General features: G+C 43.3%; 1 protein-coding gene across 3 annotated transcripts; it reads right to left on the bottom strand.

Annotated features, from left to right (window-relative positions):
• Window positions 1–7,333: 7,333 nt before the first annotated feature.
• Window positions 7,334–14,913, bottom strand: LOC131884378 (GATOR complex protein WDR59-like). 3 transcript variants are annotated; one of them, XM_059232132.1, is made up of 9 exons: window positions 14,757–14,913; window positions 14,369–14,507; window positions 12,083–12,633; window positions 11,685–11,919; window positions 11,122–11,243; window positions 9,481–11,041; window positions 9,262–9,411; window positions 8,779–9,116; window positions 7,334–8,708 (listed from the first exon to the last, which is right to left on the bottom strand). In XM_059232132.1, exons 3-9 carry the CDS (start codon window positions 12,400–12,402, stop codon window positions 7,550–7,552), a joined length of 3,885 nt encoding a protein of 1,294 aa, XP_059088115.1. In that variant the 5' UTR covers window positions 12,403–12,633; window positions 14,369–14,507; window positions 14,757–14,913; the 3' UTR covers window positions 7,334–7,549. The 3 variants fall into 3 exon arrangements, with proteins under 3 accessions (XP_059088115.1, XP_059088114.1, XP_059088116.1); XM_059232131.1 differs by lacking the exons at window positions 14,369–14,507; window positions 14,757–14,913 and adding an exon at window positions 12,715–13,099; XM_059232133.1 differs by lacking the exons at window positions 14,369–14,507; window positions 14,757–14,913 and adding an exon at window positions 12,798–13,099.
• Window positions 14,914–15,388: the final 475 nt, after the last annotated feature.

Genomic DNA, 15,388 nt, shown 5'->3' with positions numbered 1-15,388 from the left:
TGCTCTTTACTAGGTTTTCTAGATAATTTGGCTTAAAGCTACACCATGTTTTCTTTAGCTGCTATCTTAGGGCACTTGAGGTTCGGGAAGTTACCAGGCCATTCCCCCTTCCTTTAATAGGGTATTTGCATCGAGCCGTTCATAATTGGCTATCGTGCAGTGAGGTGAAGCTGAGTCTTGCATGAATATTGATTGCCCCTGACATGGCTGACAACATTTTCTTCTTGGTGACAGGGCCTCCCCTGGACTTTCTGTGCATGGCTTCCAATCCTTCTTTTGCTAAGATGTGTCCTCGATAGTATTCTGCATTGATAAGCTGCTTTTTGGGAACAAAATGAAGTTGGGACAGAGCCTGATGGGAGAACATTTCCCAGACCATAACCTCTGGCGAATGTTTCACGGAAGTGGTATGGCAATTGTTTTCAGCACTGCGACCCCAAACTCGATATGTTGAGGAATTCGACTTTGAAATTCGATGAAAGTAACATTCGTCACTCCATAGAACATTTTTCCAGTCCAAAACTGTCCAATCTTTGCGGTCCTTGGCGAATTTTAACCGCGCAGTCCGCATGCGAAGGGTCAAGTGAGGATGGCTAGGCCTGCTGTAAGACCTGAGGCCAAGTTCAAACTTCATATCTCTTCATATTCAGTCTCTCTCGAGAGACTGGGTAACCACTTCTGGTAAGCTTGGTGGCTAATTTTCTTTTGGATTGCCACCTTTTCCCAACACTTTTGCTGATGACAATCTTGGCAACACGAGTGAGGACGGTTGGCCTTCCGGACCGGGTCTGTTTTCCAAAGATTCTCCGGCTCTTGATCTCCTTAACCAGTCATGAATGGATCATACGGAGACGCCAAGACATCTGGCCACCTCCTCTTGGGTCTAAACCGCTTCAACCATTCCCACAGCCTTTGCACGATCCTCAATTTTGACCATTTTTTAGGTTCATAGACATCAATTTCATTTAACAATCTATTGCTTTCATAATTGATTAGCAGAGTACTCACAAGGGTCTTGATTTGTAAAGGGCTTGTACAAGTTGCTTAGGACTTACGTAGCTTGCGCTTTTGCCAAGAGCGTTATTATCAAGCTTCAGCCAAAAACCCACGAGGAGCAATGGCGGGAAATTCTTAACCAGAAATTACTTTCGTGTCATCGCGTAGTCTTAATATTAACATAACTATCAGTAAAGGACAGAAAAGTAGCACCACATCAAACTCTAAATGCAAAGGCATGTAGTAATGAATGATTTGTACTAATCAGACCTCTGTTGTAATTATAATTGCAACCTGTAGTGAGAAGCTAATTAGAATTAACCAATTGAAAGTACATTTTCATGGAATTGTAATTAATTACATTTTAACTCAGAGTAATTGTAGTTTGGGACGGCCAAAATTTGCATATAGATATGGTCTTTATTGACTGCAAATTTCCATTAAAAAGTCATCTGAATTTGCACAAAAACTTGTAAATAAACTTGTCAAAATATAGGCCCCGACTCCTTCTGCAGGGCTGTAATGGGTATTTTTGCCTTCCAAATCAAGCGATAGTCAATGAAAAGGAAACTTCCATCATAGTAATTATCACCACAATAATTTGAACCCACTATACCTGGAACAAGAGGCTAGCTGTGGTACCTACTTTTTGGCTCCCATTTGCGAATCTGGTATGATCCCAGGCTAGCTTCTTTGCAGCATTCAAATTACAGCTTGGCTTGCTGTACTAACAGCTTAGATGGGCAAACCTGCGGTCATTCTTGAGGGTGAGGTAATAATCAATGTTGGCTGTGATGACAAAGCGAGAAAATCCTTCAATTGGCACACCTATCATTAGATGGTAGGCCAAATGAGAGAGCTGCCATTTGAGTTTTTGATAAACAAACAAACCTTCTTGAATTGTTCAAGCTGCCTCTCAGACCAATCAGCTGGACCAGCATCTTGTAAATATATCTTTAATATTTCATGATAAAAATATACCTGAGTTCTGCAAGAACATATTGATAATATCACAGTGAAACTATTACACAATAGTTTTGCTTTTAATATTATGTTTTATTACATGTTAGAGATAGGAGTACACTGTTTTCTGAAAACCCATGGAAGCATATTAAGATGTGTCTGACTTTTAAAGGAGAAGAATGTTGCACAAACAAAGTGCGTCCCATTTTACGGCGGACTTTTCATTCTTGGCCATTCCTTCAAGCTTGAGTTCGTTCATGGTAGCGTTGCCAACAGGACGCAAGTGACGTAGATTGCGGCGAAATGTGTCTCCAGCAATGTTGATTTCATATGAGCGTCCAGAGGGATGCTTTGATTTTATCATGCCTCCAGATGCCAACCATGCCTTGTCGACTGGATTTTGAGCATGGACTTTCTCCCACACAATAAAAGGTCTTAAAGACCGTCCCGACGCGCTTGCAGTTGCTTTTGAACTGCCTTACGGCGAAATCCTCCAATTGTTCTGGCCCTCCAAAGGTCAAAGGTCGAGCAGGGGGTAGATGTGTTTGGGGATGGTGGCCAAAGAAGCCAAAGCTATTGCTCTTCTCGAGGAGTGAAGCTCGGAACTCCATTATTAAATCAATTCCTTCCATTTTTTGTAGCAGTGTTTTAACGCTTTTAGCAGTGGCTATTGCCAGCCCATTGCTCTGCGAGTTGTGTGGGGCAAAGGGTGTGTGGCTAATTTCAACAGCTGGCATAGGTCAGTAAAGATTTGACGGAACTGTGGTCCATTATATTACCGGGTGCTGTCATGTTCTCAATGGGAGCTATGCGAGAAGACCAAATGTTTTTTTTGACTAGAACGGGTTTTTATATATGTAGTGACTAAAATGAGGTGCGAGCATGAACATACAATCACATCATCTTCCTTTCCGAAGGGATATATATATATAAGCATCCGGGGTCACGGGTCATCAGGGATCACGGGGCCATCCGGGCATCACAGAGTCATCTGCATACCGGTGGGAAATCTTCGCCCTAGCCGGCATTCCTAACTGGTTGGCACACCAGTGGGTAATCCAAACACCAGGGCACCGGGCATCTGGCCTCCACAAGGGGCATCTGGCCTCCACACAAGACAAAAAGGATTGCTCGGCGATTTTTCCGCACCCGGTGGGAAATCCACTCCCATTGGGCTCTCGGCATCTGGTCTCCAACAGAGCTCACGGATCAGCCGGGCTATTGCCAACTGCATTGCGCTCTCCTCTACACATCTCTCACACAAAGAGTTTCTCAATCCTCCAATGGGGAGAGCAAGACAAGGTGGGCAGAGGGCGGCAGGCGGCCAAACAGACTGCGCCATGTCATGTTCTCACTGGGAGCGGGTTTATATAGGTAGCGACTAAAATGAGGCTCGAGCATAAACATACAATCACATCAGATGTATTGAGGGTATCCAACCTCTATAAATGGGTTATCGCTAAAGCAGTCAATGACAATGAATGTCGTACCCTTCAATTCAAAGAGATCAGCACCCACCAACTCCATCAGGTAATTGGCTTTGGTATTTTTGACCAGCTCGGTCTCTTGTGATGGCAGAAAAGTTACACAGGTTGCACAATTCGCAGTGTGGCCATTCCTAGCCAGAAATACAACTGTTTGATCAAGGTCGTCGTTTTTATCACGCCGGAATGAGAAAGGTGTAGGAGTTTAAGGGGATGTCGGCATACTGGAAGTGGGGCAACTAAACGATTATCAACCAGTAAAATATTTTCTTCGACCTGGCGGAAAAGTGAGAGGTTTTCAGGCATAAACGACCAAGAATTATGCAATCTCGTAATTGCCGCTCTTCATTGTCAGTTGACTTCTCGGTGATTTTGAATGAAGGATCATTGGCTGAAAGAGCGGCTACAAGTGTAATGTCCTATGAAGGGTCAGCAGAGAAAATAGGGGCACGGCTTAATGCATCCGCCATTTGGTCTAGGTGAAGTTATATTGGCGTAAATTTTCTCGTAGCCTTTGAAGCTGGCATTGCCCAAAGCTGCCAATGGCTCGTCCAAGATTCCCAGTAGAGGTTGGCGATTGGTTACCTTTTCAAAGGCACTAATTCCTCTGACATGTTGAAATGGACAACCTACTCGCAAATATAAACTTTGAACGAATAAGAGATTCCGTAGTTGTGGGGTTTCCCAGGAGCGATGTATGTTTCTGACCTTAATGATGTTCAAGATGGTGTAGTTTATTTGAATCGGTCCTCGCACTGTATGGCCCGACTCCTCTGGTTTGATGTGTCTTCCTCATTGTACAAGATCCATCTGTGGGGGTGTTATTACCATTCAAGCCCGGATGATCCTTAGATCGGTTTATACACTATACTTAATGTGTTTAAATGAGTTCACGATGCGTTTGATCTATTCAATTCAATGGTTCCCCATGGTGCTAAAATCCATTTATTTAGAAAAGTGGACGAGGGGAGCAAAATTGTATCTCGTACTGAATATAGCAAGACCGGGGCTATTAGAAGATGGTAATCACTAATTGTTTCACTGTTCATTTTTGGGCTTTCTTCATGTTTGAAAGTTTACTATTTTCTAATGAAAGACATACTTTCTCTAACTTTCCCAATTCAGCTTATTTTTCAGATCCACCATTTGCAACAGCTCCCAAGCTGTACTTTTAAGTAGCAAATGACAAAAGTTGACATCAATTATGTGAAATGCATATTGGGTAGAAATGTAAATTAAATCCATAATATTTTGATCCTTTGATCACCATGAGTTGAAAATGATTTATTCTTCGCAACATTTCTGGCTCATTCACAATTGTAAATGCTCGTTTTTGACCTTAATGTACCCAAATAGGCATGCATAATTGGGCGACCTTGGCTGTCGAGGAACAACAGTCAACTAGTTAGATTTCAATCTGAAGTTTGTGATTTGTTCAACAAGGTCCCTATTGACTCTCAAGAAACTGAAAGTAGCGCCTCTAAGAACTGATGAACTTCGCGCGCTCTCTTGAGCACTGCTTCCAGAAAAATGGCGAAGAAAAGCGGCAAATAATTATCAAACAGCGACAACAAAAGCCTCAACTGACGAGACTGTCCCTTTACATGATGCCGCATCGTGCGTCTTAGGGCTTTCTCTTTCTTTCTTAAAATAAACCTGTAGATGCGCGAGGCTGGCTTGGCAAAAGCGGAATCAAGGCTTGTTTGGCAGTAGGCTTTTAAGATGCATTCAAAGCTAATTCCGGCAAAGAACAACCAATAAATGCATTCTTGTAGTACGCGCTTTTTTGCTATGTGACTTGACATACTTCCTTTCCCGTCTCCTCAGCCTGTTTTGTCATGATGACGTGGAGAAATAATGAAATGAATACTGATGATCAGTTGTTTTTTGAGTAGTTTTGAATAAATCATAAGTAGAATTTAGTGTCAAGTGATGCTTGTTATTGTTGCTTCATAAATATTTGTCTCAAATGATATGACATGTGAAGTGAGACAAGAAATCCAAGTAAGTAAGGGAATTGGGGACTCCATTCTGTTTCCACGCGACAGAAAATGATTTCTAGAAAAAAAAACCAATTTAACAGCGTTCATATTTGGTGTAATTTCAACTACCTTCCTTTGTCGGGAAGCAAAGGTCCTCTCAAATGTTATGAAAAATAATTGAAAAGCGTGGGAAGACTAGGGAGGACCAATGCAAAACGTAATGTCAAAGGTGAGGGGTTTCAAGAAGTTTTGCCGAACTCTTAATCCTCTCTACTCTTAACCCTCTCTACTCTCCCTTCAAGTCGAGCTTCACCTAATATTCACATTTCCAACACGCTTCAAAAAGTTCAAGAAACTGACAAGATTCGGTCGGCTCCAACTAGCCAGAATTTTCAGTGCTTTATGATTAGATCCAGCTTTTCCACTAGATCTTCCTTGTACGTCGTCGCAGTAGGCGTCTGTTGTTGACTTAAATTTACACCTACCTACTTGCTTGCTAGTATTCTCGAATAAAGGCCACCCCCTACTAAAGTCAAGAGGTCATGATGACGTTGAGCAATATTATGGAGAAAGGGGATCGAAACTCACACAAACCCAAGGATTGATGGATGATATCAGGAAATGGGGGAGAGCTCTGCCTTTGCCCTTCTGGCTTGCTTTCTTACCTGCAGTCCATGTTCAAGAAGTTAATAGTAACAATCAGTTGTATCCAAACGTGACTGATTTGCAAATTAATGTAATGCAAGACCTTGGGCTAGTTGCATTTTCCTTGATTAAAATACCAATTCGAATAATACAGACGACTTAAGCACAGATAAAAACAGGCGTTTCATTCGCAATACCCTTCAAAAAATGCATTTCATTCACAAATTGCTTGAATCTACGCCAGCCCATTACAAGTTGAAATCATTCATTACTTTTCAATAGTAAACCCCATGTGAGTATTTACATCATAGACAATTTTGAGAATTTGAATACATTTTTGATCAACCATACACTTTTACCTACTTGGCGGCAAATGGTTCTAAACAACCATGGAAAACAACACAGTGCTGCTTTCGGCTTTGTTATGGGTAAGAGCAAAGAGCAGCCAAAACGTTCTTGTCAACTCTTTAAAGGCCAACTAAGACTTCTACAACTAGACACAAAAGCTCTAGCTCGAGGGAAGAGGTATGTTACTAGAGTACAGTTTGGTGCAATCATGTACTTTCTTGTGGTTCATGATCATTCCTTTAAATTCCACGCTTCAGTCACCCTGAATTTCACCCGTAGTCTTATATTATGCGAAATTAATCAGGGAGACTACCAGAAATATTTGATCATCAAAAATCATAAATATCTTACAACAACCTAATTCGCTCTTCCTACAACAAATTAGAGACAGAAATTTTCAATAATAAAGTGGGCATTTGCGATTTTCACCTAACTTGAAAATGTCCTTCTTTGGATCGGAATACGGGGTGCTTTACCACCGTGTAAAGCTTTTCAAGCACGTGGTTGGATATATGGGAAGCTTAGGTCCAGAAATAGTATCACAATGTTATCTAGAGTATATTTTCTAATTTAGCTGTAGATAGAAACCTAAGTGGTGCATCATGAACATGAGAAAACTTGGCAAATTGCTCGAGAGATAAAGAATAAAAGGCAAAGCGCCACAGAAAAGCATATATCCCATATTCAATCAAGAGAGATATGGTGGCTTAATGAACTGTTTAGTTGCCCGGGATTTCCTGCACCGTGGCTATCTTATGACACTGGCCTCGGCTCTCTGGAAAAAAATACATAGTTGTCTCGCTCACCCAAGCTGAGGTAATGAATTATCATGTGGATGGTAAAAATTCGGCAAATACCCAGTGTATGCCATCATTTGATTGTATTTCTGATCCATGTTCTACTTAACTCTCAAGGTCTGTTTCCAAAAGTGTGTTTATTGATGGTGCAGTCTTTCCCGCAACAAATATATAAATTGTGAAAAAGTAGTCTTTGATATTTATGTATGAAAATCCAGAAGATGTTGCAAAGCTGTCTACACAGGACTAGGAAAACAAAGAGGATAATGACGATAGAAAACAAAAATGCAGGCTGGTCTGGCTCAAAGAACACATGGAGGATAAGGTTTTGGGTTCAGCGTTTCACAAACTCCTCGGCTAACATGGTGAATTCACATTTGCATCCACATCCCGCAGCACAAAGGCTACCTCTCATGAACCAAGAGCGAACATGATTCATGTGCCCACCGTGGCCGCAGAAGAAACAATAAATGCTTAATCCCTTGACAAACGTCTGACATATAGCACAAATTGAATGTCGATCTTTGAACTTGCATTTGGAGCATGTCAATCCCAAAACTAGATTTCCACATTGTGTGCATGGATGTTCCATGGTGGTTTTGCAAGTAATGGTTTCATCGCAGAAGTGGATAAACTTTCCCACCTCTGTGGCCTTGAGGTAAAAGCCCGCCGAGTGTAACAATGTTCGGTAAGTCTTTTTGAGTTCATCGTTCCGCCGCACATGGGTTGGATCGATGAGAGTGGCTGCTTGGTCCCAATCTTCATCATCAACATCAACTTCTTTTTGATCAGCACGATCATCGACAAGAGATATCGCAATATTTCCTTCCCTAGTGTTCGGATCCGAGCTATGACGCTGATGGTGTTGGTGGTGGGGGTGCGAATGCGGATATTGATGATAAACGTGTGTGGGGGGTTGGGGGTTGGGGTTGGTGTGTGTGTGGTAGGGATGAGAATTATGATGAGAATGAAGATTATGATTCCCATTTGAAGTGAAATCCACATCATTGAACGCCTCATACTCCATAGCACCATCTCTACCCGTATCCAAATGCGGACACTCCGAGCGACTCCCCTTATGCCGGATCAGTGCTTGAGGATGAGGTCTGGGATGAGGCGGATCGAGTACGCAGAGAATACTAGCAGCGGTCACAATGTCGCAATGTTGAATCAGATGATCGATCATTTGTTCCAACAATTGTCGACCCATATGAAACTTGGCCAAGGGCCGCTCGCTTTTGAAGCTCAGGCTACGGTTCGTCTCACCTTGAAGCACCTCATTTTCAGAGAGTAACGGACAACTGCAACTTTGGTTCGTATTCTTACATCGCCCGCTTGGATTTTGCTGGATTCGCTTTTCAACCAGTTTGGGAAACTTGATGGCGCTATGAACTAACGCCCATGCATTGGCAGCAACCCCTTTGTGCAAGTTTTTTGCGATTCCAGCGTTCATTCCGGCCAACTCGTGCCCTGGTCCCTTCATGAGCCGGTAACTAATAAATTTGAAAATGTGTTATTGAAAGTCATGGTTGTTGCATCATTTCAACATTCCAAATCATGTACCTCATAGCCAGATCCATGTCATAGGGGAGACTTTTCCGCACATTGAAGATTTTTACGCGCGTCCACGGGACATCCCCTCGGCTATCCTTTTCCTCGGCTCCAAAGAGTGCACCACCATTTTTGTTCGAAAGGATAGTTGTTGGACCAAGTGGCATATCAACTTCGGATGTTGACGATCCAGTGGAACTCATTCGGTTCTTGCTATAACGTCTTTCATAAGCCATGCTCTGGGCCGATTTTCGGGATTTGGAAGGCGTTTGAAATAACGAACCGGATTCCTTGTTGGTGATAGTGGAAAAGTTACGTGGAATTTTCTTATCCACACCTTGACACTGAACCTAAAAGTTAAATCGTTCCTTAGATGAGTTCATAAAAGAAAATGCCGAGATGTAGTTGCAAAACTACGACTAGATCAACTGAATTCCTTAACACGACATGGCATGTACTCGTACATCCTGTATCCAATATGACAAAGATTTTTACCTGTATATGCACGTCCTGGGGACAAGTAAAAATCACTAGCTTATCAAAGCCACAAAATCGTGCCCCGGTCACACGTGGAAATGGTACGTTTGCATCCCTTAGTCCACCCAAGACGTTGAATGGCGATACATATTTTTCACCCACGTTGCCCTGTAAAAGACAACAGTATTTCAAGCTTAGTCTTTAAATTTGCTGGAAATCATTTACATTCTACGATACCTTTTCCCCTTGAATGTAAGTATCAATTGCGATCTCAAATTGGCGGACACACATCTCGAGACAACGTCGTCGCCGATCCGTCTGATGTTGGGCAGTCCTTCGAAGACGGGACAAAATGGGATTTACCTGATCCGAAGGCATGGTGGTGTTCCTCAAGGAACGGAATTTTGGTGGAGAAGCCCAAGGGTAGTCATCCGGGAAGTCGACACTAAGGTAAAACAAGTGACGCACGGTTTTGGCAAGAAGCACACAATGCTTGCCCTCGAGATCCAATCGGTCAAAATTGACGTTACTACTTAGAGTAAGGGACTTGATTTCCTCGCCCAAATTATTGGGCTGTGGCTTAGCAAATAATGCCGCCGGAATGGACGATGCTAAATCCATTACCACCTCTACCACAGACTCTTCCATACTTTTACTTCGAACGGTCTTGATAGATCCGGGAACGTAATCTTGCCAAAAGGGGTCGGCGGGGAATTCCGCTCGATTAACCTTCATGGAGGACGATTTGAGCTCGGGCACCGTGTCGTCCTCTTCTAATGAGGCCATAGTTTGATCCAAGTCCGACGAGATGGACGAGTTACCGGTCAGCCGCAACGAAGGAGATGAGGAATTACCTTCTCGTGACAAGTTGTCAATCACAGACAGTGCTGGATCGACGCGGAATATGTTTTCGGATATTCCCGGGATCAGCGAACAGAAATCAATATTGGCCTTCATTGGCGAGCACGTTGACGTCGTTTCCAACGAACCACTAGTGGACATCGGGTCGGTTGATTGAAGTTGGAACGATCCCGAAGTGGGATCCTCTTCAGAATTCATATCCACGCCCGATTCCAAGACCTCGACAGAGGATTCTCGGCTGACTCGATCATCATTGGGTTCTACTGGCACGATGTCATTAGTTTCGTCTTCATCATTGTCCTCGTCAGGGGATCCCACTTTATCCACTATGTAGTTCCCAATCGGCCAGATCTTGAGCAAGTGATCTTTGGACCACGTTACAAGTTGGAGCTCATTCCTATCATTGGACGGGTTTATGTTTCGCCAACAAAACTCCATGACCCGGTCCGTATGCCCGTAAAAGGTATGAACCGGGCAATCCAGATTGTGGGCACTCCACAAGCTCAAGTTATTGCTTTCGTTGTACAAAGCCTTAGTGCAGAGGGTAATTACGCCTTCGCCAAAGGGCGTGTACCTCATTTTCCAAACCGGCGCGTGAGGCACGTTGATGACCTCGCGTGGCTCCTCACATGATTGCCAGACATTCCAAAACTTGACGGTGTAATCACTACTGGAACTAAGTAAATGGCCTCGGCGATTCGCACTGTAGTCCAAGGCCAAGATCTGCTCCTTATGGGCGTTGATGTATTTCTTGCAACGCTGAGGATATCGCAAGTCCCACAACCGAATCTCACCATAGTGAGCACTAGCCAGTGTGTGCGGGTCCTGGCGATCCCACACGGCCTGGGTTGCACCCACCACCATTGATTCGAACTGACATACGGGTACATCCAAATTTTGGCGATAATCCCAGATATTGATGTATTTGTCCGCGCCGCTAAAACAAACAGAATCGACCGGTCTCCGCTAATCAGGGATGACGGGTTTTACAGCGCTAAGATTCCAGCTCTTGCTTACCTGGTGGCCAACAACGAAGTGTTGTGTTCGTGCCAACTTAAATCCGTGACGGGTTTGGCATGAAAAGCGAATTTGGTGAGGCAGCGCAAGTCGCCCGCCGGACCCCAATCGACAATCTCAACCTAGGGAGAAATGAATAGGAATGAAGGAAGACATCACTCGTATTGGCATGAGGTTGGCCCCACAGGGTGCTGAAAAGCCTTATCTTGGGCATCAAATTTGTTGAACTCGCTAGTGCAGAGTATATACCTGGGATACAGTAGGTTCTGCAGCAATATACTGCGAATGCCATACATTTTTTGACTTTTATTAAGTGAAAAGTGAACTAGCCTCATTTTGAGCGTCTCTTAGCCACATTGGACAAAAATCAAAATTGCTTTATTTGCTTTTGAACACATTGATAATCAAAAATGTGTGTTCTTTTGAGTTGAAAGGGAAATGGAGCATGGAGAGAGCTAAAATTGATGGAAACTGAAACATTCTAACTCGGGTCGAAACTTGATCAGGGACCGTGTTTAATTTAAACATTCATTTTTAAGCGACGAGTCAGTTCAATCCCTCACCTTTTTCTCCACGGCCACGGCGGCCAATGTTTCCACGGCGTAATTGAACTGCAGCTCAGGAATGGCCTGTCGAATGGGACGACTATGGATGGCCTTGACTCGATCGGGTTGATCCAGATCAACCAGGATGTAGTTTTGACGTCCGGCTATCATGGCTAGACCCCCGGAGGGATTAACCCCCATGGCATTACATTCGGGCGTGACCAAGTCGTGTAGCTGAATGGATAGCACGGGACTAAAAACGGAAAGCGGAAGAAACCCGAAACATGAGCCAAGCAGCAATCGGGGGCTCTAAAAAAGCCGCAAGGAGAAGTTCTACGAAGAGGACGAACAGTAGGACAAGGACCTTCATGCTCCATGCTCCATGTTCGTCTTAATGAGTTACTAGCCGGCCTTACTTGTCAGAATCCCACTCCAAATCAAACTCATTGACGGATCGATGACCGTAGTGGAGGCGTGAGGCTGGGGGGGACTTGGCCTGGAGCGCCTCCCCGGGGCTGACGGATGGGGTCAAGCTTGGGGACATGCTTGGGGCCGGTCCTTGATGCGTTCTAGACCTGGACCCGGACCACGACGTGGGGCGGATGACCGCAGGTCGAGGAAACGCTTCAATGGGGATTGGACGTTGGGACGGAGGCGAGGGCCGTGGCGGGGGCGAAGTGGTCAATAGGCCCGAGGACGGCTTAAGAAAGCTCTGGATCGAGTTGAACACGGGCATGACGATCGGGGTTTAGGCGCCACACCCCAACGACAAAGAAAGGAACGGTAGTCAAGCTTGGCTTTGAATTGCCATTGGGGGAAGATCCAAGACCCCCTTGATACTGAGACCTCCTGGACAAGATTTCTGGGGTGGTCTGTCCACGAGGTGGTTAGTTGATGGATCCATTATCCCCTATCTATCTCAAAATTCATTAAATGGGTAGGACTGGTTGATGGATTGATCCTCGTACTAGGAACAAAGAGAGCAGATAATAAGCCTTGGCTGAGATGGGCACATGATCTTGATGGGGAAAAATGACGGGACGTTTACCAGATACACCACCTCAGGCAATCAACACAGGCGTCTGTCTATCTATGTATGTATCACATCATAGTGTACAACAACATACGTACATCTACATGCATTATGTAGTACGTTCGCCATCCACACACATTGGAGAAGTGAAGGGAAAACCAACAGCTGCCGCCGTGCTTCAAGACACAGCTGTCTCTTCATTCTTTGAGAGGTTACTGCTCTAATTTTCAAAACAATGAAGGTAATAAAAGCCAAAACACAAGTCATCGGGTTTGACCAAAAAACATTAAAAACATTATTAAGGGTTTCAAAATACGTTTACAAAAAAGGACAATTTCAGATGGCAAAATGGAGTCCAAAAACTGATTTTCAAGTTTTAGAGTTTGTTTCGCAGGAATGAAACTGAAGGATAAAAAAAAAAAAAGGCGGCTGTTATTACAATTCACAGTTAATAGGGCTAGTCAAGTAAACGCGTTCATGGACAACTGACGTTATTCCATGGAGTCAACTCAAAGACAACATGCCCAGCCAAACCGCACTGTGCATGCATCAGATTATGACATTTTTTCCATTTTACATGCTTGTCTAGGCAATGAGCATTGTGGTATTGAGCCAATTTGAAAGTGCGTTCACTGATTAACACCAAACATGCTCATTTAGTAGGGTTTTGAAACACAACTTGCTCACAATCACAAGGTTATTGAAAATTCAATGGGCGAATGGTGCGACTTGACTGTAATGTTTGTCTTAGTTCTCTCTCCCCAAAATGCCCAAAATCAGGGCGCCGGACCATATTTTTCTTTGAATTTACTTTACTTGACATCCCCTATTGAACAGGTCCCCTCAGCAGCTATAATTCAACCCCTTAAAAGAACTATTAAGCCCAAAAAATTCCAGTAACTCCCAAAAAATGGTGATGCCTGTTTTGTGATGGGTGTGCTAAAGCAAAAAATATTTCTGATATTGGGCCAAATATCAGTACTTAATATTAATGCAGTGACAGAGTTGCCTCAAAAATTACATTTTGTGTTGGAACAGACCTTCATTCAATAGGGCATGCCAGTGAATGAAGGAAATTCAAGGAAAAATCTGGTCCAGCACCCTGATTTTGGGCATTTTTGGGAGGGAGAACTAAGACAAACATCAGTCAGGGATGAGAAATTATTAAAAGCCATTTTCTACCACCTGGCAGAAATTGGTGGCAGAAAATGGCAGAAATTGGTCCAAAATAAGTGGCAAAAAATGGCAGAAAATAGAATTCTTTGTATTATTCTAAATCATCTTTTTCTATTATTTACGATCACTTCCGTTAATTTTTAAGCCTACCTATATGTAGTTTTGACCCGTTGGGATGGGTATTTTGCATCGAATGTCAGATACAACCACTAAACGTCAGTGCTGTGTGATCGAATTTGAATTTTGAATAGCGGAAGTGATCGTAAAAAATATGATTTAGAATAATACACAGAATTCTATTTTCTGCCATTTTCTGCCATTTTTGCCACTTATTTTGGACCAATTTCTGCCAGGTGGTAGAAAATGGCTTTTAATAACTTCTTAATTTGAAATATAATTTCCGATTTTATTCGATTGGCGTGAGGTTTCCTCGACAAGATTGTCCTGTGTAAGTTAATCTTAGAACTTAATTTTAACCTAGGGTCAGGCATACCATCGCAGCCTTTTGCTAAGCACTAACAACACTCTGTGCTTTTCTCCTCCCAGATGGAAAGTACAGACCAGCTCCAATGAGTAAGAAGGGCAGGGGCGACATTTTTAGACTCCGCACCTAATCTTTACCCGGACGAGAGCTGAAAAGAAAGAAATATGTTTCAAAGATTGTCGATGACATATATGTGTAAGAAAAAGGCATGGTGAAGGTAAAACTTGTTCGCTTACTCTGGCAAGTTTTAGTGGGATCTACTAGCTTCAAACTGAACCAGGTTTTATTTTAACGCTGCCTCTTAAAGCACAGTGCCTTCGCACACCAAATAGTGTTGTTTGCAGGTTTTTACAGTTCACTATTCAATAAAAGGGAACGTATTTCACGTAGCACTTACCTAACGCTATATTTTGTCATGGAGCAAGTTTGAGGTAGCCAGCCTAATGCAGTCTCGTACAAAGGGCTGATGTGGAACAACCTTCAAAATTGCCTCAGAGCCAACATTGTCTTGATTTGATCGGCCGAGGCGATTGGATTTTCTTGACGAATAGCATCCTGCCACAACAGCCTGAGGATCTCCAGCTGGGCATAGCTCACGCACAACTCCTTCGTCATCTCAACTAGATTGAAATCGAACAATATATTGGCCCACCTCCACTTCTTCAGTAGTCAGTGGGTCGACGAAGTGAGAGGCCGAACGTTCGTCGTTCAGGTCAAACGGCGGATCTTGGTCCGAATTGGCCATGATGAGAAGACAATCTGAAAAAGATCAATTGGAAAGATGAGCCAAGATCCAAGAGGAAACAAATTCCAAATCAAAGCTAGAGGTTCCAAATAATAACAGAAACGTGTTTCAGAATATCTTCAAACCTGGGGCGAGCTCAATCCGAGTTAAAATAGTCGCCCAGATTTAAGCGTCGGCTTATTTCAAACTAATGGTGCGTCTACACGACAAATAATTCGGCAAATAATTAGCCATTTGACAAACATTGTTTGGCATTTCACCAGCATTTCACAAACATTTCTCGA

Source organism: Tigriopus californicus, chromosome 7 (genome assembly GCF_007210705.1).
Source record: "Tigriopus californicus strain San Diego chromosome 7, Tcal_SD_v2.1, whole genome shotgun sequence".
Lineage (NCBI taxonomy): Eukaryota > Metazoa > Arthropoda > Copepoda > Harpacticoida > Harpacticidae > Tigriopus > Tigriopus californicus.
The sequence above is the reverse complement of the archived record's forward strand: the minus strand, read 5'-3'. Positions and strand labels throughout refer to the sequence as shown.

Coding starts and splice junctions, on each gene's coding strand:
- LOC131884378 (XM_059232132.1), bottom strand. CDS start 12,402: ATGCCCGTGTTCAACTCGATCCAGAGCTTTCTTAAGCCGTCCTCGGGC. Junction 11,244..11,684: donor CCGTGGCCGTGGAGAAAAAG/GTGAGGGATTGA, acceptor ATTTCTCCCTAG/GTTGAGATTGTCGATTGGGG. Junction 9,117..9,261: donor CCCAGGACGTGCATATACAG/GTAAAAATCTTT, acceptor TTTAACTTTTAG/GTTCAGTGTCAAGGTGTGGA.